The sequence below is a fragment of the Lampris incognitus genome, chromosome 3 (genome assembly GCF_029633865.1).
Source record: "Lampris incognitus isolate fLamInc1 chromosome 3, fLamInc1.hap2, whole genome shotgun sequence".
NCBI lineage: Eukaryota > Metazoa > Chordata > Actinopteri > Lampriformes > Lampridae > Lampris > Lampris incognitus.
This window is the reverse complement of record NC_079213.1, coordinates 31,060,139-31,086,773: the sequence shown is the minus strand read 5'-3', so window position 1 is coordinate 31,086,773 and position 26,635 is coordinate 31,060,139. Positions and strand designations below refer to the sequence as shown.

The following is a 26,635-nucleotide window of genomic DNA, read 5'->3' as shown; positions in this document are numbered from 1 at the left end:
CTGTCAGTTGTTTACGTGGAAGGTTCGGTCATCGATTGGATTCAGAGGGGTTGTTTCTTTTTGAACAAAGCATTCGGGGCGCCCCGGTGGCTCGCCAGGTGGCTCCCCTGGTGGCGCCCCGGTGGCTCGCCACGTGGCTCGCCAGGTGACTCACCTGGTGGCGCCCTGGTGGCTCGCCAGGTGGCTCACCTGGTGGCTCACCTGTGGCTCACCTGGTAGAGCACATACCGCATATCAAGGCTGAGTCCTTACAGCAGCGCCCTGGGTCCGAATCCAGCCCCGTCCCTTTGCTGCATGTCACCCCCTCTCCCTCTCTCCTATCTCTCTCTACTGTCGCTGTCAACTAACGCGGAAAATGCCAGAAAATAATTAAAGAAAAAAGTCATTTGATGTCTCCTTTCCCCCTCCCTGTTGGCTGGTTACCTTGGGGAGTTGCCTGAAGTTTCCGTTTCGCTGCCTCATGAGAGACACAGATCTCAGAAACGTCTCGATCAGCAAGGACTCTCTCCATCTCCATCCTGCTTTATTACTTTGTCTTCTGTTCTTTTGTGTCTTTTCACATCTCCCCCTGATGCCTTCACTATACTCTATCCCCACCGTCATCGCCAGTATCCGTTGACGTCCCTTCCGTCTGTCCCTGAACTGAGTGTGACTCCTGTTTCACTGCGGGTGAGCACTCGGTTTCCATCTCCGACTCCTCTCTGACACCGACCAGTGGCGCGTCCTTCACCACGGGGCCCTGGCTATGACCGGCCTCCTCAGACGTGACGTCACGGGACTGGAGGGATGATGCTGAGCCTCTGGACAGTGGCGGTGGCTCCGGCATAACTGGAAAGTGCAAGGCACCACCCGAGGGCCTCGAACCGCCTCGCTCATCCCTGCCGGGGGGGTGCAACAGGGCGGCGGGTAGGGACTGCTTCCTGGTGTAGACCCCGTGTCTGCCGTGAAGGCTTCCGGAGCGAGAGGACACGTACTCGCCGATGAACGCCTCATTGCTGTAGGACATCTCCTCTGTCAAGTACTCGGGTTGGCCCGAGCTCACCTGTCAATCACGGAAAGAGGGGGCATTTAGGATTTAGGAGAGGTAACACGAGTTGGGCTTGGTTTTATCGTGATTTGCTGTGTACCCACTTAGATACTCGTGCGGTATGCGCTACAGTACGGAGGCGTGGCTCCTATGCCCACATCTGCCTGGCACACGGCTGCATCTACAGCTGGGCGCTACACACAGTGGTGCCACTACGGCACCGTTGAAGGGAGGCGAAGGTTGTTCGCATCACGCACGACACACAGAACCACCAAGTCACAGAGGACCACAAGAGCGCTTCCATTAGCATGATGATGCAACGGAAGTGGAGCACAGGGACACGGGGATGCACAACGCTGTCATGACCACCACGTCACCGAGACACAGACGGGACAGAAGAGCATGGAGAAGAGCAAACTCACCATCTTATACCACTTTAAGCTCTACTTAAGCGGCATTAGCGGAGGACACATGCAGGGATGAAGAGAGTAGAAAGAGTAGCTCATATACTCTTTTTAAGCTTTTTTTTTAAAACTATGAATGTTTTGTGAGTTCAGCATGAAATAGCTTTGCATTCTGATGGGAGAAGGTTCAGAAGTCACAGAGGTTAAAATCGTAGTTTGAATGACTTTGCCGTGGCCACCTACGTGGTTTGTCCCTTGTCCTACGCCGATGGTGCTTTTAGCACACTCTGTAACCTGCCTGGCTGTGCAGGTGAGCCTTTCTTCTTCTCTACATAAATAAAAGGGTGATTTTTATTTCTTCTTTTTGGATTTTCCCCCCTTTTCTCCCCAATTGTATCTGGCTAATTACCCCACTCTTTCGAGCCGTCCTGGTTGCTGCTGCACCCCCTCTGCCGATCGGGGGAGGGCTGCAGACTACCACATGCCTCCTCTGATACATGTGGAGTCACCAGCCGCTCCTTTTCACCTGACAGTGAGGAGTTTCACCAAGGGGATGTAGCGCATGGGAGGATCACACTATTCCCCCCAGTCCCCCCCCCCCTCCGAACAGGCGCCCCGACCGACCAGAGGAGGCGCTAGTGCAGCGACCAGGACACATACCCATATCCAGCTCCCCACCCACAGACAAGGCCAATTGTGTTTGTAGGGACGCCCGACCACGCTGGAGGTAACACGGGGATTCGAACCAGCGATCCCCATGTTGCTAGACAACAGAATAAACCACTACACTACCCAGATGCCCCAGTGATTCTTCTACCATGCACTTAGCAAACAGTGTAAATAAGTCTTGTTGAATACCAAGCACTGACTCCACAGATACTGTCTCATTAAAAGCCCCCAAGTGGTTTCTAACTTCCGGTGAATCAAACATTGTCGGCTTTTAGCTTCTTTATCAACAGTCTTCATTTATTTGGTTTCTCTTTTTTGCTTCTTGCTCTGGCGTTACATCCATACATCTGCAAGGGGAAAAAGATTGTGTTCACCCCTGGGTATGTTCAGCAGCCCTTACCACATTTGGATGCTTTCCCAGGGCGACAGCGCCTTGGTTGTCCGGGTCCCGTCTGCCTCTCCTACTCCTGACCAGCTGAAATATCAGAAACAACGCCACCACCAAGAACAGCAAGGCAATGCCCGCGACTCCTCCAGCCAGCCTCGTGTCCATGTCCCCAAAGAGGTGCTCCTCTGTGAATGGACTCTTGGGAACTGTCATGGCAGAGACAGACAGACAGACAGACAGACAGACAGACCGATGGAGGAAAGGGGTTAATGTCAAAAGTCAAGTTACCGTGTGAATCAGTCATATTTCTCTGTTGAATTCACTATAGCTGTCTGTAGCTATCCAGTGGTCCACTCATCCTACCATCCACACCGTGACATGGGGAGAACATGCAAACTCCACACAGAGGGGGACCTGGGATGACCCCCAAGGTTGGACAACCCCGGGGTTCGAACTCAGGACCTTCTTGCTGTGAGGCGACAATGTTAACCACTGCTTCACCGTGCCGCCAAGGGTCAGACCCTTTAGTTGACGGTTAGCACAGTCATCCGTGGTCCAGGCTATACCCCAGATAGCACCCGGATGTGGGCCACTTCAGGCAATGATGCGGCACTGATGGCCTTCTTCTGGCCCTGACAAAATGGATGTGAGCCTGAAGTGGCCCACTTGTATAATAGCAAATTTGGCCCAAATATGCCAAATCAAATGCGGGCCTTTTCTGGCAAAGATGCGGCGCTCTGGGCAACATGTAATCTGGTTGTGACCCTGAAGGGGTCCGTGTGGTAAATGGTGAATATGGCCCAAATATCACAAAACCAATATGGGCCACCTCTGGCAAATATGTGGCACATGTGGCATTACTATGGCTTGGTTCTGGCCCAGATCTGGCAAACAGGAGCGGACCGTTCAAGTGCCATCATTCCATGGGGTATATGGGTGGGATCAAAGTGTCGGGTGTTGGACAGGTCCGGGCCACAACAATTTTGTTATCTGGGCCGGGTTCAATTCTTGGCTGCAGCGGAGTCCTGACTATGCCTGAACTCACTACATTGTTGTCAGAAGTGGAATGGTGGACCGTGAGGCAATCAATCGGAAGCGCATACGCCCAAAGGCATGAGGGAGCTGGTATGCTGAAGCTTAAGGACACCTTTCCCAAAGGGGGGGGGTAGTGTAATGACCACGAATGACTAGACTTGCTAGCCCTTGGCTAACGGGTTGGACTCTTTAGTTGACCTGTTAGCGCAGTTGCCCTAGGTACGGCCTACCCGGGTTTGGTTCTTGGCTGCCCCGTCAATTCGCTACATTGGTTGACCTTACATATATATGACATACCTTGACCCTTAGCTTTATGAATCAATGAACGGGGGACCACTGACATTTCTCCCTGACAGCCTCTGTGGTCTTTTCATGAGAGGGAACAGTCAGGCTGAGATTTGAAATTCGGACAGCTTCATATTCATCCCCAAACTTGTCAGTGGTCCTGCTGCTTATCTCTTCAAGCCTTTGCATGCTATCATGGACTAGGGTGAATGGTGCTGAGCACGGATAAAGTTAGAGATAATGGATCTGATCTGATTACCTGGAAGACTATTGTCCTTCAACTGGACAGATAAGCCTATGGTCACAATCAAAGCCCACAAGTACAGAAGACCTCTGGGTGTCCTCACGTCCCGCTCAGGGCTGCTATACTATATTACCACATACACCTATCTGCCGCCCAACCAGTGTTTCCAACAGTGGGTTAAATTGTGATTTGTACCATTTGGAAGTCATTTCATGTTGAAGAGTGCAAAACGTGGTTTTCTTGCAAGCAATGTAATAATAACTGTGTGAAAGAACAGAAAGCATCTTTTTTTTGGGGGGGGGGTTGCTTGGCCCTCCTGTTGCGTCTTCCATGGCTTCATGCTCACCTGGTTGGCCCCTCTGCAGCACCTCAATGTCCACCGAAGCGGTGACCACCTCGCCCGAGTCGGCATCCCTGGCCACAGCCTGCAGGTACACGACACATTCAGGGGGACTCGCGCAAGTTTTGATGACCAGCATCTCATTTAGACGTAATCCACCAACTCACGCTAACCTTTTATCCTGGACAGACTTGAAATCCTGCTAGTGCGACCTACTGCTACCTGATGAACCGAACGGGTAGGATGTTGACTCTCGCAGAAAGGATTTAATTCTAATCCTAAATCCATTCTGCTTGGACTGGGCTGTTTACATTCAGGGACAAATAAACAGCATGAGACAGCCCCCGTCTTTAGAAACAATGGCCAAACGATTACAGATGTTACCTCGCCTCGTCTCGTTCTTTCACAGTTTCACTGTAGTTTGATATAATTACCTCTCATAGTTCTCCGATAACAGATTAACGTTAGTTATTTCTCCTTCATATGTTGTTCATTTGTCCCAGGATCATAGCCGTGCTGATAATTCACAATTTCACTAATAAAGCGTGTGGCTGGGTCTTATATGGGTTCCCATGTAAACGCGGGTACCAATGAATTATTTATGGACCTTTATTGCACCCCCTCTCTCTTTTTAAATTCTCATCATATGTGATGTTTCCCAAGCCACCATTTCATGATAGTCCCATATAACCACACGATAAACGGTAGAATATCCAAGAGGAGACTGTGACCGTGACCGGGACCGAGACCGAATAGAGGAGACCATGACCGTGACCAATACCGAATAGAGGAGACCGTGACCATGACCGATAGCGAATAGAGAAGACCGTGACCGTGACCGATACCGAATAGAGGAGACCGTGACCATGACCGATACCGAATAGAGGAGACCGTGACCATGACCGATACCGAATAGAGAAGACTGTGACCGTGACCGATACCGAATAGAGGAGACCATGACCATGACCGATACCGAATAGAGAAGACTGTGACCGTGACCGATACCGAATAGAGGAGACCGTGACCATGACCGATACCGAATAGAGGAGACCGTGACCGTGACCGATACCGAATAGAGGAGACCATGACAGTGGGTAAAACAGCGATGCAACGGGTGTGTGATGCTTTAACGCTGGTACTGCATTCCCAGAATACTACTTCTACCGTTTGTTTGACCGCAGTATTTATTTCATTTTTCCATCATTACTCTTAATTGTACTACATTGTAAAGAATTACTGAGCCTTGTTGAATAAGTGTTTCTAAAGCTGTAATATATATATATATATATATATATATATATATATATATATATATATAGTGGGGTTTTCCTGCTATATATGTATAAAACAGTACTCTGCTAGTATACTAACAAAGTATATACTAAGTATATTTTCAACTATCTGTACTTGGTAAGTATATGGAATTTTTGGACACTGCACGTTTTACCTACTACATTTCTAACAGTTTTAAACAGGATATAAACATAGCATCTATCTATCTATCTATCTATCTATCTATCTATCTATCTATCTATCTATCTATCTATCTATCCATCATATAAAAAGCAGGAGTCCACTGAATCAGTCAGGCAGTTCATTTAAGTTTTCTGAAGGGGTTATCAGCAATATTTTTATGCTTAATCAGTGTTTCTGACAAATTGGAGAAAAACCGTTTTCATTCTGATTTACAGAGTCTGCACTGTTCAGAAGAGGATTTTTTTAAAATTATTAGAGCTGGATCACAGGGTTAAGAATGGATTTATCAGACATCTAAAAAAGACTGCTGAGTTAGGATCACTCACCGATGATTTATGAGGTCTATATCCTTGTAAATTACTATCCATCCATCCGTCCGTCCATCCATCCATCCATCCATCCATCCATCCATCCATCCATCCATCCATCCATTCATTATCTGAACCGCTTATCCTGCTCTCAGGGTTGCGGGGGACGCCACCTAAACTATTTTTTCTTGGTAAGCTTAAATTATGGAACAGTAGTAACACTTAAAGTCATATTATATACTCGGTTATACGAGTGCACTGAGTATGGCAAGTACTTCTACTTTTAAAGCTTAAAATACATTTAAGGGCAACTAGTTTAAGCTGTACTTTCACTATCCCTAGTGTAATTTTGTGTTAGGGTATTTATACTTTTTCTCCTCAATTGTACTTGGCCAACTACCCCACCTTCCGAGCCGTCCCAGTCGCTGCTCCACCACCTCTGCCAATCCAGGGAGGGCTGCAGACTACCATATGCCTCCTCCCATACATGTGGAGTCGCCAGCCGCTTCTTTTCACCTGACAGTGAGGAGTTTCACCAGGGGGACGTAGCATGTGGGAGGATCACGCTACCCCCCCCCCCAGTTCCCCCTCCTCCCTGAACTGGCCCCCTGACCGAACAGAGGAGGCGCTAGTGCAGCGAGCAGGACACATACCCACATCCGGCTCCCCACCCGCAGACACAGCCAATTGTATCTGTAAGGATGCCCGACCAAGCCGGAGGTAACACGGAGGTTCAAACCGGCGATCCCTGTATTGGTAGGCAACTGAATAGACCACCACGCCACCTGGATGCCCCCCTAGGGTATTTCTACTTTTAATTAAGTATAAGGGCTGAGTACTTCTTCCTCCACAGGTTATAACTGTCGTTGCCGTTGTTATTACTAATACTGTTGACAGTGACAGTAAAAGTAGCAGTGTCACCTGAAAGATGTGCCTGTCAAAGGCTCGTAGGCGGTCCGTCCTTGCGACCAGAACTCCATCCTGGGTGATCCGGTACAGTCCTTCACTGACCGACAAGGGGTGGAGGGAATAATGCATTTTTGGATTAACCCCCTACAAATGAGGAGGTGGTGTAATGAGACAAGAGTGCATGCCCTTAGCTTCCTTGTCCTACACAATGAATGACAGGAAATGCGTCGGGGGACATTCTCTATTTCAGGAAGTGGCCAAGCTGCCGATCAGAGGCTTAACCAAGAGTTTCACCTTCGGTAAAATGCGGCCCGTTATGTGTCTGCTCTTACGTTTTTGAAGTCCCTGTCCATGGCCTGAATAAGGAGCACTTGGTTGCCGTAGGTGGTGACAATAGTGGCGGGGCTGGTGCTCTGGGTGACGAAGCCCTTGTAGATGGTTCTGTTGAAGGCAGGAGGGAAGGCGTTCTCTGCCAGCACTCTCACCACCACCATCGCCACGCTGTACTTCATGGGGTCGTTCAGCTGAGACGCCTGCAGAGTTGGACACAAGCGTGTTGGACACAAGCATGTTGGACACAAGCGTGTTGGACACAGCGTTGAAGTTGTTTTACTTTCTCTCGTGCAAACCTCGCGAATATTTATCTATTTATTTTTTGGATTTTCCCCTTTTCCCCCCAGTTGTATCCGGCCAATTACCCCACTCTTCCGAGCCGTCCCGGTTGCTGCTCCACCCCCTTCTGCCGATCCAGGGAGGGCTGCAGACTACCACATGCCTCCTCAGATACATGTGGAGTCGCCAGCCGCTTCTCTTCACCTGACAGTGAGGAGTTTCACCAGGGGGGATGTAGCACGTGGGAGGATCACGCTATTCCCCCCCAGTTCCCCCTTTCCCTCCCGAACAGGCGCCCGACCGACCAGAGGAGGCGCTAGTGCAGTGACCAGGATCCGGCTTCCCACCCGCAGACACGGCCAATTGCGTCTGTAGGGACGCCCGCCCGAGCCGGAGGTGACACGGGGATTCGAACCGGCGATCCCCGTGTCGGTAGGTAACGGAATAGACCGCTACGTTACCCCCAGCCTGGTGATGATTAAAGAGAAGAGCGTTGGGTTACCATGACGTGTAGCGTGAACGTTGGTGTCTGATGTCTGTCGCCCACAGGTGTGGTTAAGGTGATCTCTCCCGTTTGGTTGTCTATAGCGAATTTCCCATCAGCACCTAGTGGGTCAAATAGACCTTCCCGTAAACACTCAAACATTGTGTTTTTATAAAGGTGTACTCCAAAAGATTAAAAGAGTTGAAAGAAATCTTGAATAAAAAAATAAAATGAATGTGCAATATAATTCGAACCTGCGTAACACTGCCACAATGAGTTACCAGGGGTCCGAGGTTTAGCAAACCATCTTAAAGCTAATATTTTTACAACCCGGGTCTTATTTCCATGGTTTTCGCCATCTTGTGTATCAGTTCTGATATCGTTCTTCTCACCGGCTTCTTTTTGGAGATTTTGAACACGGGACCACCGCTGGACAAATCTGTAATTTGTGATATTGGGCTGTACAAATAAATAACTTGACTAGACACAGCTTCACAACAGCGTCTTACTGGGCAACAGAAGAGGACTCTTAAACCTGTCATTTCAACAACAACAACGACCCCCCCCCCAGTACCTCAGGCAGACTGTACATGACTTCCCATTATCTATGACTTCACTACTGCCCTGGCTGGGTAGTTATCCATGATTACTACTGTCTATGTTAGTCCAGGCCAGTCACTCCCAGAAGTTGAACCAGGAGGTAGCTCAGCACTCGGGTATTAACTCCCCCCCCTTTTCTCCCCAGTTGTACTTGACCAATTACCCCACTCTTCCAAGCCGTCGCGGTCACTGCTCCGCCCCCTCTGCCGGTCCGGGGAGGGCTGCAGACTACCACATGCCTCCTCCCATACATGTGGAGTTGCCAGCCGCTTCTTTTCACCTGGCAGTGAGGAGTTTCACCAGGGGGACGTAGCATGTGGGAGGATCACACTATTCTACCCAGATCCCCCCTCCACCCTGAACAGGCGTCCTGATCGACCAGAGGAGGCGCTAGTGCAGCGACCAGGACAGATACCCGCATCTGGCTTCCCACCCGCAGACACGGCTAATTGTGTCTGCAGGGATGCCCGACCAAGCCAGAGGTAACACGGGGATTTGAGCTGGCGATCCCCGTGTTGGTAGGCAATGGAATAGACCGCTACCTGGACGCAGGCGCGGATCTACGGAGTGGCAAGGGGTGGCAGCTGCCACCTCTGGGACACAGTCTTGCCACCCCATTTATAAATCAGATAATATGTTTTTAAAGGATATTTTATGTACATGCATGGCGAAGGTCAATGAGACCCGCACCAAGCTCATCTCAAACAGAAGTCGCCGATTTAGAATCCCCCTCCCCCTCACATGCATGGATCTACGGGGTGGCAGCTGCCACCTCTGGGACACAGTCTTGCCACCCCTTTGCCACCCCAGGAAAAAATCTCTAGATCCGCCACTGCCTGGATGCCCCAGTGGGTATTAACTTTAACCTACACTTTAGTTTTCACTTCCAAATATGTGGTTTGTATAACTGGGTTATACTGGACTTGTTGAAGCATATCTGATGCTCATGATCTGAGGCCCCGTAAGACGCCATCGTAAAGCTGAGTCCAGCAGTGATCCCATCTCCAAATTCTCCAAAACAAAGCCAGTGAGTAAAATGATAAAATCACGGAATTGTCCTTTAAGCATCCCAGAGTTCACTCACAACACCAATCAGAGATGCTCTTCATACTGTTCACGGTTCTCAAAAGGACCGTTAGCGCTCGGCCTCACCTGAAAGAATGGTATAGATGAGAGGAGTGACGAGGCCTCGGTCTCCGTCCTCTGCATGTACAGGACCAGGGGAAAACTGCAGAACCATGTCCTGGAACAGAAAATGAAATTGCCCCCGTTCGAGTTCAGACCAGTGTCTAACAAATCTTTCCCCAGCCATCCCAGATAGCATCCGGATGTGGGCCACTTCAGGCACTGGTGCGGCACTGATGGTCTTCTTCTGGCCCTGATAAAATGGATGTGAGCCTGAAGTGGCCCACATGTATAACAGCAAATATGGCCCAAATATGCCAAATCAAATGTGGGCCTTTTTTGGCAAAGATGTGGTGCTCTCGGCAACATGTGATCTGGACGTGACCCTGAAGTGGCCCGTGTGGTAAATGGTGAATATGGCCCGGATATCACAAAAAAAATATGGGCCACCTTCAGCAAATATTTGGCACATGCGGCATTGCTATGGCTTGGTTCTGGCCCAGATCTGGCAAACAGGAGCGGACCGCCCAGGTGCCATCATTCCACGCGGTATGTTGGCCAGATGAAAGAAAGATGAAAGTCAGGTGTGGGACGGGTGCGGGCCACAGCAATTTTGCTATCTGGGATTTGGCCCGAGGTGGCAGAATGGTTTAAGACAGGGGTGCCCACAATTTTTTGACTCGTGAGCTACTTTTAAAATGACCAGGTCAAAATGATCTACTCATATTAAAAATAATAATAACAATAAAAATACTCAATACATGTTTTACATAAATATGAACATTTATATGCAGTGTTTGTATTTATATACATGTTGTGTTACATATACAGTATTGCAATGGATTTGCATTTATATTGAACCTTACACAGGCAATAATCATACCAAGCATTTGCTACTACACTATGTTGAAATTGCATCACTGCATGAACCTTTACAGCTGTGGTAAATAGATTTGTGATCTCTACCTCTCTACTCTGAGGATGACTTGCACTGGAGGGAGTCAGACAGGGTTGCATAGTTTGGACAGTAGCTGCTGGTAGCCAGCCTCAAGCAGGCCTCCAAATGATCATCTGTCATGGTGGAACGGTATTTGGACTTGATAATCTTCATGTGAGAAAAGGCTGACTCACACAAATAAGTAGAGCCGAATAATGCCGTCAAGGAGGTTGCGCATTTCCTCATGTTTGGGTACTTGTCCTCTGTAAGTAAGTTCCAAAACTCTCCATGTGCCCTGGACTTAAGCTGAATGTCAGCCTGTACTGTCAGCATCTCATCCTTCACTGCAGATGAGTTCAGGTGAAACAGTGTTGCCATTTTTGAGGCAAGGGAATCCACCTCTCTATCTTCCCCAAATGGGTAGCATATAAATGTAGCGATTGGCTCAAGCAAAGCAAAGTCTTGAAACCGTTTGTCAAAGTCTGACCGGACATTTTCAATCTGCTCTGTGTAGCGTGCACTGTCAAGTTGTGCACACGCCCTCCCTTGCTTCTCCAGCTCTGCTGCGAGGTTTCGGAAGTTTCCCAAATCACGGCGCTGCAACTTTGAGGACAGAAGTTGCATTTTCCGTTTGAAAGCGTTAACTGAGCTGATCATGTTTACCACGCTTTTGTCTTTTCCTTGCAGCTCTAAATTAAGCTCGTTCAACATGTTGGTTAAATCAGTTAAAAACGCCAATTCTAGCAGCCACTGATTGTCCTTAAATTGCTTGTGTTTCGCATGTTTAGTGATAAGGAGAAACTCCTTAATCTCTGGACAGAGCTCTCGAAATCTCTGCAAGAATCTCCCTCTACTAAGCTATCTCACGTCAGTGTGTAGCAAGAGGTCAGTGTTATGTATGCACACATCGACAGTGCTGCATTTGATTTGGTGCTGTTCTATTGTGCTGGGATCGATTGGTGATGCCTGCGGGCTCTGGGTTGTTTGATCGGGTCTGCCTTTGATGCTGTGTCAGTCTAAATAAAGAATGCCACGGAGAGGTTGTGTCGAGCGACAGCGCTGTGTCCTGACGTGATTTCTAAATACAATATTGGCGACGAGGATGGCTGATATCTCTCTCCCACCACCTGCCCCCTTCCTGGCATTACCTGGCGAGCCTCCGGTACCATGGACTCGCTCGCTACATAGTTTTGAAAATTACATCATCGCCTCAGGGCTCGACGACGTGAGCCAGGCTAGGAAGACAGCTCTGTTGCTACACTGCTTGGGAGCAGAGGGTCATCGTGTGCTCGGGTCTCTGGGGAACGTCACAAGCTTTGCCGAAGCTGTGGGACTTATGAGCACCCATTTCGCTGCTCCACAGAGTGCCCTCCTTCGGCGATTTATATTCCGTCAGCGACACCAACTGCCTGGTGAGTCTGTGCGGCAGTACGTAGCTATTTTGCGAGGGCTAGCTAGCTCATGCAAGTTTGGCGCGCTTCAGGACGAGATGGTTCGCGACCAGCTAATCGAACACACCAACAACGCAAAGGTGCGTGAGACTCTCCAGCTGGAAAAAGACGATCTGCTGCTGTCCAGAGCAATTACCATCGCACAACAGGATGAGGGAGCAGCTGAGTGTGCTGCTATGCTAAATACACAGCAAGTGGCCACCTCCAGTCAAGCTGCCAACGACTCCTCCCTCTACTCACGGCTGCCCCTCGGGACGCAACCCAACCAGAGCGAGGCGGGCGCCGACTCCACTGGGGACGTCTTGCAACTGCAACGACGGCGTTCTCGGCCCCGCCCTCAACAGTCCTGTGGTAACTGTGGGTCTCGGTCTCATGTTTCAAGGGCTCAGAACTGCCCTGCCCGTGGCCAGACATGCCGTAGCTGCGGTAAGCACAATCACTTTGCCAACGTCTGTCGATCTTCCCCGGCTGGGTCAGAGGGCCACACCCCCCAGTCTTCAACCGCAGTCATTCACAAGGTGAACTCTGGGCCAGTGTCATTCAAATCATGCACAGTCAACATTAATGATGTGTGCATCCCCCTGCTGTTGGACACCGGTGCAAGTGTGTCTCTCTTGAATGTTGATACCTACAGTCAATTTTTCGGTTGACTGCCACTGTCCGCACCCTCAGCTGTCCTCTGTGGGTATGGTGACTCCAAAATCGATCTGGTTGGCTCTCTCCAACTGACTGTCCGCTATGGAACCAAGCTGGTGCCCAATGCAGTTTTTCATGTGGCACGCCGTGGGGCCAACCTGATGGGCCTGGACCTGTTCTCCGCTCTGGGGTTCTCCCTCTTAGACACAAGGGGGGCAGCAATCCTGACTGTCGCCACACCTTGGCAGTAGAAGTGGCCATCGCTGTTTATGGGGCTGGGCTGCCTCTCCGCCTTCACCCATCAACCTCTCCTCAACCCTGCTGTGAAATCTGTCATCCAACCACTGCGCCGCATCCCGTTGGCTCTCCGTGATGGGGTCTCCGCCGAGCTGCAAAAACTGCTGGAAGCTGGCATCATTGAACCGGTGGACGCGTCACCTTGGGTCTCAAACCTCGTGGTGGCTAAGAAGAAGTCGGGGGGCCTGCGTGTCTGCGTCGATCTACGTGCAGTAAATAAGGCAGTTGTCCCTGATAAGTATCCACTGCCCACCTCAGAAGAACTCACTGCTCAGTTCTATGGCTCTGAGGTATTCTCCAAGCTCGACCTCAGACAGGGGTACTTACAGGTGCCCCTCCACCCCAGCAGCCGAAACCTCACAGCCTTTGTGACACATGCAGGAGTGTTTCGCTACACCAGGATGCCTTTCGGTCTCAGCTCCGCCCCTAGCTGCTTCCAGAAAATCATGGTCTCCGTGCTGGCTGGCATACTGGGCGTGGCCATTTATCTGGACGATATAGTGGTACACGGGCCCACCAGTGAAATCCACGACAAGCGCCTTAACATGGTCTTCGCAGCCCTGTCCAAGCACAAGCTAACTCTCAATGCTGAGAAATGTGTCCTCTCTGTGCCAGCCATCGACTTCGTGGGGTTCCGGCTGTCAGCGAGCGGTGTAACTCCACTACAATCCAACATGGACGCCATTCAGGCCTTCCCTGAGCCCAGCTCGGCCGCCCAGGTCGCCTCCTTCCTGGGTATGACAAGTTACTACCTGAGGTTTCTTCCCCAGTACTCTGCGACCACAGCCCCCCTGCGCCAGCTGCTGCGTAAGGACGAGCCATGGGTGTGGTCAAAGGCATGCAGTGACGCTGTGCGTGATCTCAAGACTCAACTGACTTCACCACCAGTGTTGGCTCACTTCGACATCTCCAGCTCCACCTTTGTGACCTGTGACGCATCAGCCACAGCGATAGGGGCCATGCTGTCTCAAACCCAGAACGGTGTGGAGAAGCCCATTGCCTTCGCCTCCCGTGCCCTCAACCTGACCGAGCAGCGGTACTCCGTGGGTGAGCGTGAGGCGTTAGCCTGTATCTGGGCTTGTGAAAGGTGGCACCTCTACCTCTATGGCCACTCCTTCACCCTCAGGACAGATCACCTGGCCCTGACAGCGCTGCTGTCCACATCTGGGACAGGCCACAAACCCCTGAGGCTGCACCGCTGGTCTGACCGCCTCCGCCAGTACAACTTCAGCCTGCAGTTCACCCCAGGCAGAGACAATTTTGTCGCCGACCTGCTCTCTCGCTCTGTCTCCACCCCAGCTCCACAGACGGACACTGACTGTGTGGAAAAGGACATTGTCCAAATGCTACACACACCCCTCCAGGCCACTGTCTCTCTGCAGGAGCTGAGGGCAGCCTCCGAACAGGACCCTGTCCTCTCCCAGCTCCGCACCTACATCCAGAACGGCTGGCCTCACAAGGTCCCAGAGGAGCTGGCTGCGTTCGCCCGAGTCAGACAGGAGCTCTTCTGCTGGAACGACACCTGCGTGGCACGTGGGTTTTGCACAGTGGTCCCAGCTGCTCTCTGTGCACGTGTTTTGAATACGGCGCATGAAGGCCACCTGGGCATTGTGAAACTGAAACAGCGCTGCCGAGACCTGGTGTGGTGGCCGGGGATAGACAGAGATATTGAGGCTCTGGTGAAGGACTGTTCTGCCTGCCTTGTGAGTGGCAAGACTGGCCACCAGGCTCCCCCACCCCTGCAACCTCTCGCCTGGCCCTCTCAGCCCTGGGAACACCTGCAGTTGGACATTTGTGGTGAGATCCATGGAGTTCCCCACCACCAACGCTTCATGGTGGTCGCCTACGATCTACACTCAAAATGGCCTGAACTCACCACTTCCGGCACTGTGACCTCACAGATCATCATCGACTTCCTGGACTCTCTTTTCTCTCGCTGGGGCCTCCCAAAGGCCATCACCACTGACAACGGCCCTCAGCTGGTCTCTGCTGAGTTCACTGCTTATCTCGAAAGCAAGGGCATCCGTCATATACGCACTGCGTACTACCACCCCCAGGCCAATGGCGGCGTTGAACGTTTTCACCAGTCACTGAAGAACGGCCTCAGAGCACACATGGCCCAAGGGTGCTCTTTCACGCAGGCCATCCGTCACACTCTGCTGCACTATCGGGCCACACAGCACTCGACCACAGGCGTCTCCCCAGCCTCTCTCATGCTAGGCCGGGAACTGTGCATGCCCCTTGACAGGCTCCGCCCCTCCACACCTCAGGCACCTCCCTCTGGGGTCAGAGCCTCAGTCACTCGTCAGCAGACGCGGATGAAGCAACGGTTTGACCAGTCCAAATGAACCAGGGTGCCAGACATCAATGTGTCAGACTGGGTCAGGGTCCGCAGGCCCCACAGGGACAATAAAATGGCTTCATACTGGTCCTCTCCTCTCCAAGTCACCCGTCAGCTGGGCCCAGCCACTTACCTCCTCAGCGATGGCACTCGGTGGCACTCCAGTCGTCTACGGAAGGTGTCAGCTCCGCCACACACAGCTGGTGACACAACCATAGCCATTCCCTCAGCATGGCGAGACGCCCCGGGGCTTCATGCAGCTCCTACACGGGCCCCAGACATTTCTGGGCCTCAGCTTCCCCTGCCTTCTCCCTCCCCACCTCGGCCTGCCCAGCCTCAGGCCACCCCGCGACCTGTTCGCACACGTTTACGCCCTGGCCACCTAGAGGACTTTGTGTCAACCTTTCATGTTTGAAATCCTGCCGGGGGGGGGGGGGAATGTTATGTATGCACACATCGACAGTGCTGCATTTGATTTGGTGCTGTTCTATTGTGCTGGGATCGATTGGTGATGCCTGTGGGCTCTGGGTTGTTTGATCGGGTCTGCCTTTGATGCTGTGTCAGTCTAAATAAAGAATGCCACGGAGAGGTTGTGTCGAGCGACAGCGCTGTGTCCTGACGTGATTTCTAAATACAATAGTCAGAGTAGTTACAGTCGGCCTCTTCCAAATGTGTACGAAACAACCGTCTTTGAAGAGACCTCGCTCGAATAGAACAGGCGATTTTGGTTGCCACATCCATGATTTCTTTCATGTTTAGCATTTTTGCGCATAATGCTTGTTGGTGTATTATGCAATGGTAATTAAGGAAGTCGGGGAAAGCATCGTCCTCCCTGCACTTGGCAATAAATCCATTCGAGCGGCTCACCATAGCAGGCGCACCGTCCGTGGTGATTGACACCAGTTTACACACTGGGAGCTGGATTTTATCCACAAAGTTTTTGAAGATCTGAAAAATTTCCTCTCCCCACGTTTGTTGCTTCATGGGTAGTATTGTGAACAGCTCCTCTTTTGCAGTCATATCTTGAAACACCATCCGAATGAAAATGCACAATTGGGCCGTATCACTTATGTCCGTAGACTCATCCAATTGTAGTGAAAAACACTTGCAGTCCACGATGTCCCTCCAAAGCTGCTCTGTCAAATCATCGCCCATCACTTCACAGCGCCTTGTGAAGAATTTCTTGATAACTGGAGAGCTTTGATTGAAGATATTATTTCGGATTTGTTTTTAAAGTCCCGAAACAACGAATCTGCTGCCTCAAGGAAGGCCTCTTTCATCATCTCTCCATCTTGGAAGGCTGTCTTATGCTTAATGATGGAGTGACTCACCCGTAAAGATGCTTCGGTGGCTGCCTTTGCCTTTGAATTCGGCTGCTTGAAAAGTGACTGCTGCACGATTAACTGCGATTTTAGTTCCCTCACCTTTCTCTTTCTCAGCTCGCTTTTCAGAGGGAAGTCATTGTCATAGTTTTTATGAACAGTTCGAAAGTGCCTCTCCACATTTCCTTTTTTTGGGATAGCAATGCTAGACTGACAGATGAGACAAACGCATTTGGAATAAGACATGGTGAAAAAAAAGTCCTCCTCCCATTCCACATGGAAATGGTACGTTTTTTGTTTCTTGCTAGGTCCGGCTCCCCCTCTCATTTTTGTTTTGTTTCACTTGTTAGTAGAGTTTTTTTAAGAGAGTTGAACTAGCTAGCTCGATGCAGTTCTGTGTTAGCTCACGTTGTGGGCATTTGAACTTCAAGGTACGTTAGAGAAGGGCTCTGGTTGTTATGGTAACCTAATGTAACAAAGTTTTAGGTTCCGCTCTAGAATCTTTGGTTTTAGGCAACAGCAGACTGGCCGTCCTTTACGTCAATTAAAAGGCAAATGCCAAATGGAGGACAGATGATAGGCTAATGTCTTGAAAAAAAAAGTTTTTTTGGAATATCATGGAGATCTACCAGCACTGCCTTCGCGATCTACTGGTCGATCGTGATCGATGTAGTGGGCACCCCTGGTTTAAGAGAAGGGCCGTGTTACCTGGTCTCTCTCCGTGATGTTGGCCGTGTACACGGGGTTCGTGCAGACGGGGAATATCCCATCGCGCGAGGCCGGCACGCAGGGGAGGAACTGCGGATACTGGTCATCCCCGTCGTCGATGTTCACCGTCAAGTTGACACTCGTTTTGTACTTCTCCCCGGTGTTGCTTTCCTGCGTGACTCATCGCAACATGACACGATCAATGTCAGCAACTTCTTTTCTAAACAAATAAAGCTCCTCCACTGTCATTGCATCTTACTTGAATCTCAATGTCATGCTGCTAGATGACCAGGCAGGCAGTGGCACAGTAATATGCTTCAGCTTTAATCATGGTGCTCTGGCCTCAATACTCCCTTGTTGAGTAACGAGAGGGGATTAACATGTATTTACCACAGCATGCATGACCAGCTGCAGCTGGGTCTTGGTCTCGTAGTCCAGCGGCTTGTCCAGCACCACTCTTCCGCTGTTTGGCAAATCCACTCTGAAGTAGTTTGCGTCGGGCTACGGAGAAACCACACCCCTCCTTAATAATCTATCTTGGAGCATTTTGTGCACAGGAAGTTCATATTGGCTAGTCTGTCGACACCATTTAGTATCCAAAACGTGCACTAATATGACCTATTCAGAGCTTATAATAATCAATATGGCTATAATCAATATGGCTGAAAGTTACCAATGACTCGTCGATGATGTAGGTGATTAGGTCTCCATCTGCATCAGTGGCTTTGACAGTGAAGGCCACAGTGTTCACTGCCGTGAGCTGGAGGAAGAGGCAACACTTATTGTGATTCATTTGACAGCGAGGGAAGAATGAATGTGTGCTGACAAACCCAAACGTGGAAATAGCGATAACCATGTTGAAAATGACAGGACGGAGTCTTAGTTAGCAATTTCACACAAGCCGGAGATCTGTCACTATTGTAACCTCTGTCTTTGAAAGTGGGCTGCTATACCTCGCTGATGGAAAACGGTTGAATTGTCTTCTCGAGGAAGAGAGGTTTGTTGTCATTTTCGTTCAGTATCTCCACTATGATTCTGTACTGGCTCTGTGGAAAGAAATGGTTCAGAATGACTTTTTAGGACGACAGCTTCTTTTGTTCCCAATGGTTCTGAAATACACTACTTAAAGAAATGCTATAGTTTTTTTTCCCGGGCTCCCCCCCCTCTTTTTCTCCCCAATTGTATCCAGCCAATTACCCCACTCTTCCGAGCCGTCCCGGTCCGTGCTCCACCCCCTCTGCCGATCCGGGGAGGGCTGCAGACTACCACATACCTCTTCCCATACACGTGGAGTCACCAGCCGCTTCTTTTCACCTGAAAGTGAGGAGTTTCACCAGGGGGACGTAACGCGGGGGAGGATCACGCCCCCCCCCTCGGAACAGGCGCCCCGATCGACCAGAGGAGGCGCTAGTGCAGCGACCAGGACGCATACCCACATCCGGCTTCCCATCTGCAGATGCGGCCATTTGTGTCTGTAGGGACGCCCGACCAATCCGGAGGTAACACAGGGATTCGAACCAGCGATCCCCGTGTTGGTAGGCAACGGAAAGGACCGCCACGCTACCCGGACACCCACTATAATGGTTTTTGTCATGGGGTACCTTTGTTTGTTTGTTTGTTTCTTTCCTTACCCGTTTCACGTTATCTTCATAACAGGTCAGTTCTGCCATGAGAATCGAGCCATACACCTGGGGGACACAAGGAGAATTTTTGGGATTTTTTTTGTTCATTAGCGGTGTGAAAATGTGAAACAGTTTTCAAAGCCGGTGAATGAAGTCGTACCTCTCGATCCAGAATCCTTGAAGAGGAGGCGTTGAGCCTGATGGTCCGTCCCTCTAAAAACAACCAATCCGCGTTCTCTCCGGTGAGGCACAAGCGTATGGTGTTGGCTCCTGGGTCCCCAAAGATGCTGAGGTTTGCTACGAACTGACCCATGGGGCTGTTTTCTCTGACTTTTGCAAAGATGTCGGATCCCCCCAGGCATAGGCTGGCTGTGAAACAAATCAGCAAGGTCATTGAGGTTAACAGATGTGAGGCTTTTTTCCATAAGCAACGACTTGCATGCAGCCTGAGAATCTCAAACAAACAGTGGGCATTATCAGGAAAGATCATGAGGGATGTGATGGGACCCATGAGAGATGTGATGGGACCCATGAGAGATGTGATGGGACCCATGAGAGATGTGATGGGACCCATGTGCCCCAGACTTTATCCTACAGTGCTGCGGGACACTCCCTGGATTAAGCGTTATCTTGGTTCGAATCGTGACTTACCTGTAACGACATGGTAGGATAACTTCACCGTCAACTGCAAGAAAAGCAGCCTCCACAGGCTCAGCATCTTCCTCTGTTCTCCACCACCTCCAGTTTCTTCGCCTTACGATCAACCAAAGAAACGAGCGACACATTAACTCGGTGGAGTTGCTTGGTCAGCACTGTTCAAACCTCAAAACAACATCTTTTAGGGCGTCCGGGTAGCGTAACGGTCTATTCCGTTGCCTACCAACACGGGCATCCCAGTTCGAATCCCCCCGTGTTGCCTCTGGCTTGGTTGGGCACCCCTACTAGTGGTTAGTGCTATCGCCTCACAGCAAGAAAGTCCTGGGTTCGAACCCCAGGGTTGTCCAACCTTGGGGTTCATCCCAGGTCGTCTTCTGTGTGGAGTTTGCATGTTCTCCCCGTGTCTGCGGTGGGTTTTTTCCGGGTGCTCCGGTTTCCCCCACCATCAAAAAGACATGCATGTTAGGGTTAGTACTCCTGTCTGTGCCTCTGATCGAGACATGGTGAGACGACCTGGAGTTGGTCCCCGGGCGCTGCACTAGAGGCTGCCCCACTGCCCCTAGCTACACAGCTAGGATGGGTTAAATGCAGAGAACGATTTGCCCCATGGGGATTAATAAAAAGAAAAGTAGTAAAAGTAGTAGTAGTACAGACACAATTGGCTGTGTCTGCGGGCGGGAAGTCGGATGTGGATATGTGTTGCTGCACTAGTGTCTCCTGTGATTATTGGTAGGGTGCCTGTTCGGGGGGCGGGGGTGGGCTTGGGGGAATAATGTGATCCTCCCGTGCGCTACACCCCCCTGGCGAAACTCCTCACTGTCAGGGGAAAAGAATCAGCTGGTGACTCCACATGTATCAGAGGAAGCATGTGGTAGTCTGCAGCCCTCCCCGGATCGGCAGAGGGGGTGCGCAGTAAAATCCTGAGTGTTAATTTTACTGTGTAGAGCAGCGATCGGGACAGCTGGGAAGAGTGGGGTAATTGGCCGGATACAATTAGGGTGAAAAAGTGTGTGTGTGGGGGGGCAGGGGGGACAGAATTGTTTTTCATCAGTTTTGACTTTTCTAAAAACTAAGCTTATCAGAAAGGTGATGGTGCAGATACATTAGCCTTCCCACCACTGACTAATTAACAAGGTGGCTGAGCTAATCACATCAGTGAAATGCCTATTCCTGTGATAATGCAGCGTGCCCTTTAACCCTGACCTTCTGCAACACACACTGTCACCACACAGGAGCTTTTTTTGGATCCCGGTCTAATACCCTCCAATCCGCCTTTGTCCTCTCTCCCTGCGAGATATTTGTCTCACACCATAAACAAAGAGCAGACACTGGCCAGGCATGAGTCATTATACCTCCGGCCTGTTTTAAGCGCCTATAAGCCATGTCTGTTTGGCTATGTTCGTTAATAAGGTTATGTTGAACCTTCGTATCTTTAAGCTAAGCTTGTTCTGCTCTTTCAGAGTGAGCAACCTGAATTGGGATTGGGGCACTTTTCAGCCAAAAACTAAAAAACATGCCCATGTATGAATATTGTTATATCACCTTTTCTTTGCTATTATCTTGGTGTAATAGTTTGTTCCTTTCTCCCCGTTGACTTGCATCTGGTTATGAGGATAGCAAAGTGGGGTACGTCTCTTGAAGAAAGACCTGAAGGCTCTAGAGCCTACGTACGTAACCCACTAACTGGAGGGCGAAATGCTGTTTGGTCGTGGAATTGCAGGTTGTTCATCTTAACCGAGAAGCGGGTGTTTCTTAGACTTGGTTCCACAGTGTAGTTATCGATTAAAACGTCTGCACCGTGTCTTTGAAAAGCATTGAGATACACCATCATGCAGAACCTACAGGAGATGCAGAAACCAAATCAACAAGAAGTCCTCCAACCCATACCACCACATAGGTCGTATGCTCTCTAATACGACCCACAGGAGCGTTTCCTAAATTAGCGCCCCTACCGGCGGCAGGAGATATGGCACAGATACTTCTCGCCTCTGTGCATCGTGGGTTTTTATTTACTTGTTGACGTCCTTTTTACAACGCCTCATAGACAGGCTAATAAAGGTAAGTAGTCAGTAAATACTGATAAAAACAATTTGAGAATAATAGAATATGTAGTCAGCGTGTTTTTCTGTTGTTTCGCCGTCTAGTATAGTAACTAAGATTGCTATTTGCAGCACGACCGCTAGAGGTCGCTTACCTTTAAAACGTAACTATAGGTCGTAGTAAGCTGCTTGTACAAACGACCTATGGGGTCGTTTTCTGGTGGAGGACAGTCTCAAATAAACACACTTCACAATTCCGCAGCATGTTCAAGAACTGGGCAACAAGCAGGAAAACGATGTGTTCAGTAGCAGGACCTACTGCTGCTCCATAAGCGCTACATGCCATGTCTTCACGGCTCGTGATGAGGCACAAGGGAGATGTGCCCAGTCTGGATTGTAGCCCTGAAGTATGAAATACTGCTGTACAGCAGGAAGTAAGACTGTCACTCTGGAAGCTTACAGAGAAGGATTACCTATAGCGGAATATTGTCCAGTATCTCAGCCCACCAACATATCTTCTGCCACCAGTAAATATCTGGGTATTCCTTGTCTGAGTGCGTTTGTTTGTATGATGGGTACATCCACGAATCTCCACTGTACTCTACTGTACTCTACTGCACTGTACTACTATACTGTGCTGTACTACTATACTGTACTGTACTGTACTGTACTGCACTGTACTGTACTCTACTGCACTGTACTACTATACTGTACTGCACTGCACTGTAATGTAATGTACGATACTGCACTGCACGGTACTGCACTGTACTGTACTGTATTGTACTGTACTGGAGGTTTCTGCTTTTACCACAGATGTTCTGAAACTCATATTTGCGAAGTTTTTAGATGCTTCTGTTTACAATTAATCAATCTATCAATCAATCAGTCATTTTTGGAAAGCACGCCGATTTCAATTTGTTTTACATGAGAGTTGGTTACGGTACTCAGCTCTCCTCTCCCCCTCTCCCACCATTACAGGCTGATCCGCCCCCACAGCCACAGATGACTGTTAAATAGACTCATTACCACACATTTGATGAACAGCAAAAGCAATTTCTGGGCAATGAGGCCCCGGACGCTTAAACAAAGACTCTGAAACAATGAAAAGAGTGACTATCAAAAAGTATTCTGAAAAATATATGAGATAGTCCCTTTAATTACCCTAACCAATAATAATAATAATAATAATAATAATAATTCAATAATCATAATTACTAATAATTTAATAATTAATAATAATACAAATTTCAGAGGGTAATGTAACTGCCCTCTGAAAGTTTAAGAATGTCTGTTTTGTCTAATAAAAAAGCTGATAGGACTAGTACAGATAAGTGCAGCATTTTCTACCCGAGTTTATTTAAACTGATAGTAATACTATGTAAGCTGATGACTCTCCCCAAGAGCTTTGTCCTGTTGAGGAGTAGATACAGCAGGCTGCCCCGCATGTCGACACGTGGCAGTTAAAGAAAGGCATGGTGCAATAAAAACCACTATGGCAGGAGTGGGCAGCCTTATCCAGAAAGGGTCAGTGTGGGTGAAGGTTTTTGTTCCAACCATGCGGTTACACACCTGATCCCACTGATCAACTAATCACTACTCGCTAATCAGAGTCCTTGCTGAGGAGCTTGATGAGGAGACGCAGGTGTGTAATTGCTTGGTTGGAACAAAAACCTTCACCCACACTGACCCTTTCCGGATAAGGCTGCCCACTACTGCACTGTGGGAATGCTTCATGCTAACCGGTCGGCCTAGTGTTGGGGTTTAGGTACCGCTATCACATGACGTATGAAATAGATTATCAAAGCCCCACAAGTACATGCTTTCAAACGATCAAACACACGACTCGGACTGTGCAGGACGCCGTAGGTATTATATATGCATGCACAAACGCACACATCACAAGCTACAACAGCATACTGGAACTTACTCCGCTCTCTCTCTCCCCTGGCTTTTGCGCTACAGACGAGTTGATGTGGCCGAAGCTCTCACGGACTCCCCTCCATGGTCGCTTAACTTCAGCCCCGATGGCTCAGCACCGCATATCTCCCTTCTCCCAGACCTCCTGTTAGACTGGCACAATTTGCATTTATCGTGGCAACGGAGAACAACGACAGAGAGAAAGAGAGTTGTGCGCGTCTAGGTGTGTGTGTGCGCATGTGCATGCGTGTGTGAATGTGTGCGTGTTGATGGGGTTGTGAGGGTATTAAGGCTCCTTCGCTGTGCGCACAGAGAGCTTAGAGGGCATTTACAGAACAGGATATAACTAGGCCGGCACCCGACAGGGGGGTGGGTGTTAAACTGAGAACTCCGGCTGCTGCTTAGCGCTCCAACTGCTCGGTGGGGTGCGGAGCCCGTCAACAAGTCTCTCGCATCGCTCTGCACCCCCCCCCCCCCGGGGTCGATGTGTGTCTCATTTGGCAAATCATACTTTAAGCCCAAAAAACGCTGCGTTCTTTCCACGCAGCGAGGAAATCCCTGCTATTTGCTGCAGCTTCTGAGGCGCTGTCGGGGGTTAATGGCTGCATGCTGTTAAATCCCCTGATTTGATAAGTGCCCAAACAGATCCCAGTAGGCATGTGATTCGCCGCCAGAATGACTCAGAACTTATTTAATGAGCTATCGTTTTATTGTTGCAGAGAAAACTGTATGAGAACCTCAACCGTTGGCGGCTGCTGCTTAAAAATTGGGGGGGGGGGCGCAGTTTACCTTGGCGCAGCACACCTGACACACAGTCACTTAGACCCTGTTTACACTTGGTTTTAAAATGCGTTTTGGGCGATCGGGTCACAAGTGGACAGCGAGACACATCGCAGTTTACACCTGTGTCCCCAAATGCTCCTGCTGACCACTTGTGATCAGATTTCATTACTCAGAAGAAGAAGAAGAATTGCTGTTACGTCCTTGACGGGGTCGCATCAGGACGCATTAGTGTTTACACTACAGAAGATATGTGGTCAAATGCGTCCCAGACCACCTCGGCAGGTGGTTTGAGTAACCGGTTCACAAAACGTTTTGGTGGTCGTTTACACTTGTATTTAGCGCTGTCCACTTGTGATCCAGTAGCAAAAAACGCATTTTAAAACCAAGTGTCAACGGGGTCAGAGTTATTAAGAAGGACCATGTGGCCTATAGATTTTATTAGGGTTCGTAGACGGTGGATGATTGACAGTTGAGACGAGGCGTCGTGGTGGGTGTGAACATGCTTGACAGCCACGAGATTTGTCCAATCACATTAGATCAAAAAACACTAAAAAAATACACATTCGCTGCCAATAAAAGTGGGCGTGTCTGGGGCGCAGTTCGAAAATCTGGAGAAACCAATCAGGCCAATTGGCCGGCGCCCATCACCCAGGAAGTATATGTCCATCCATTATCCGAGCCGCTTATCCTGCTCTCAGGGTCGCGGGGATGCTGGAGCCTATCCCAGCAGTCACTGGGCGGCAGGCGGGGAGACACCCTGGACAGACCGTCAGGCCACCACAGGGCCGACACACACACCTAGGGACAATTTAGTACGGCTGATCCACCTGACCTACATGTCTTTGGACTGTGGGAGGAAACCGGAGCTCCCGGAGGAAACCCACGCAGACATGGGGAGAACATGCAAACTCCACACAGAGGACGACCCCCAAGGTTGGACTACCCCGGGGCTCGAACCCAGGACCTTCTTGCTGTGAGGCGACCGCGCTACCCACTGCGCCACCGTGCCGCCGGAAGTACAGTGCATCCGGAAAGTATTCACACCCCTTCACTTTCCCCACATTTTGTTATGTTACAGCCTTATTCCAAAATGGATTAAATTCCTTTTTTTCTCGTCAATCTACATACAATACCCCATAATGACAAAGCAAAAAAGGTTTTGTAGAAATTTTTGCTAATTTATTAAAAATAAAAAACTGAAATATTGCATGTACATAAGTATTCACACCCTTTACTCAGTACTTGGTTGAGGCACCCTTGGCAGCGATTACAGCCTCAAGTCTTCTTGGGTATGAAGCTACAAGCTTGGCACACCTATATTTGGGGTATTTCTCCCATTCGTCTCTGCAGATCCTCTCGAGCTCTGTAAGGTTAGATGGGGAGCTTCGCTGCACAGCTATTTTCAGGTCTTTCCAGAGATGTTCAATGGGGTTCAAGTCTGGGCTCTGGCTGGGCCACTCAAGGACATTCACAGACTTGTCCCGAAGCCACTCCTTCGTTGTCTTGGCTATGTGCTTAAGGTCGTTGTCGTGTTGAAAGGTAAACCTTCGCCCCAGTCTGAGGTCCTGAGCGCTCTGGAGCAGGTTTTCATCAAGGATCTCTCTGTACTTTGCTCCATTCATCTTTCCCTCGATCCTGACTAGTCTCCCAGTTCCTGCCGCTGAAAAACATCCCCACAGCATGATGCTACCACCACCATGCTTCACTGTAGGGATGGTATTAGCAAGGTGATGAGAGGTGCCTGGTTTCCTCCAGACGTGACGTTTGGCATTCAGGCCAAAGAGTTCAATCTTGGTTTCATCAGACCAGAGAATCTTGTTTCTCATGGTCTGAGAGTCCTTTAGGTGCTTTCTGGCAAACTCCAAGCGGGCTGTCATGTGCCTTTTACTGAGCAGAGGCTTCCGTCTGGCCACTCTACCATAAAGGCCTGATTGGTGGAGTGCTGCAGAGATGGTTGTCCTTCTGGAAGGTTCTCCCATCTCCACAGAGGAACGCTGGAGCTCTGTCAGAGTGACCATC

The 26,635-nt window shown here is 49.7% G+C and overlaps 1 protein-coding gene across 1 annotated transcript; it reads right to left on the bottom strand.

The window, feature by feature from the left end:
- Positions 1 to 580: 580 nt before the first annotated feature.
- Positions 581 to 19,794, bottom strand: cdhr5-rs (cadherin-related family member 5, related sequence). Its single transcript, XM_056276716.1, has 15 exons — positions 19,686 to 19,794; positions 19,381 to 19,589; positions 19,230 to 19,286; positions 18,552 to 18,644; positions 18,272 to 18,358; positions 17,989 to 18,099; positions 17,599 to 17,769; positions 9,934 to 10,024; positions 8,200 to 8,303; positions 7,418 to 7,618; positions 7,098 to 7,229; positions 4,399 to 4,477; positions 3,865 to 4,023; positions 2,501 to 2,694; positions 581 to 1,042 (listed from the first exon to the last, which is right to left on the bottom strand). Exons 1-15 carry the CDS (start codon positions 19,792 to 19,794, stop codon positions 581 to 583), a joined length of 2,259 nt encoding a protein of 752 aa, XP_056132691.1.
- Between the last annotated feature and the right edge of the window lie 6,841 nt (positions 19,795 to 26,635).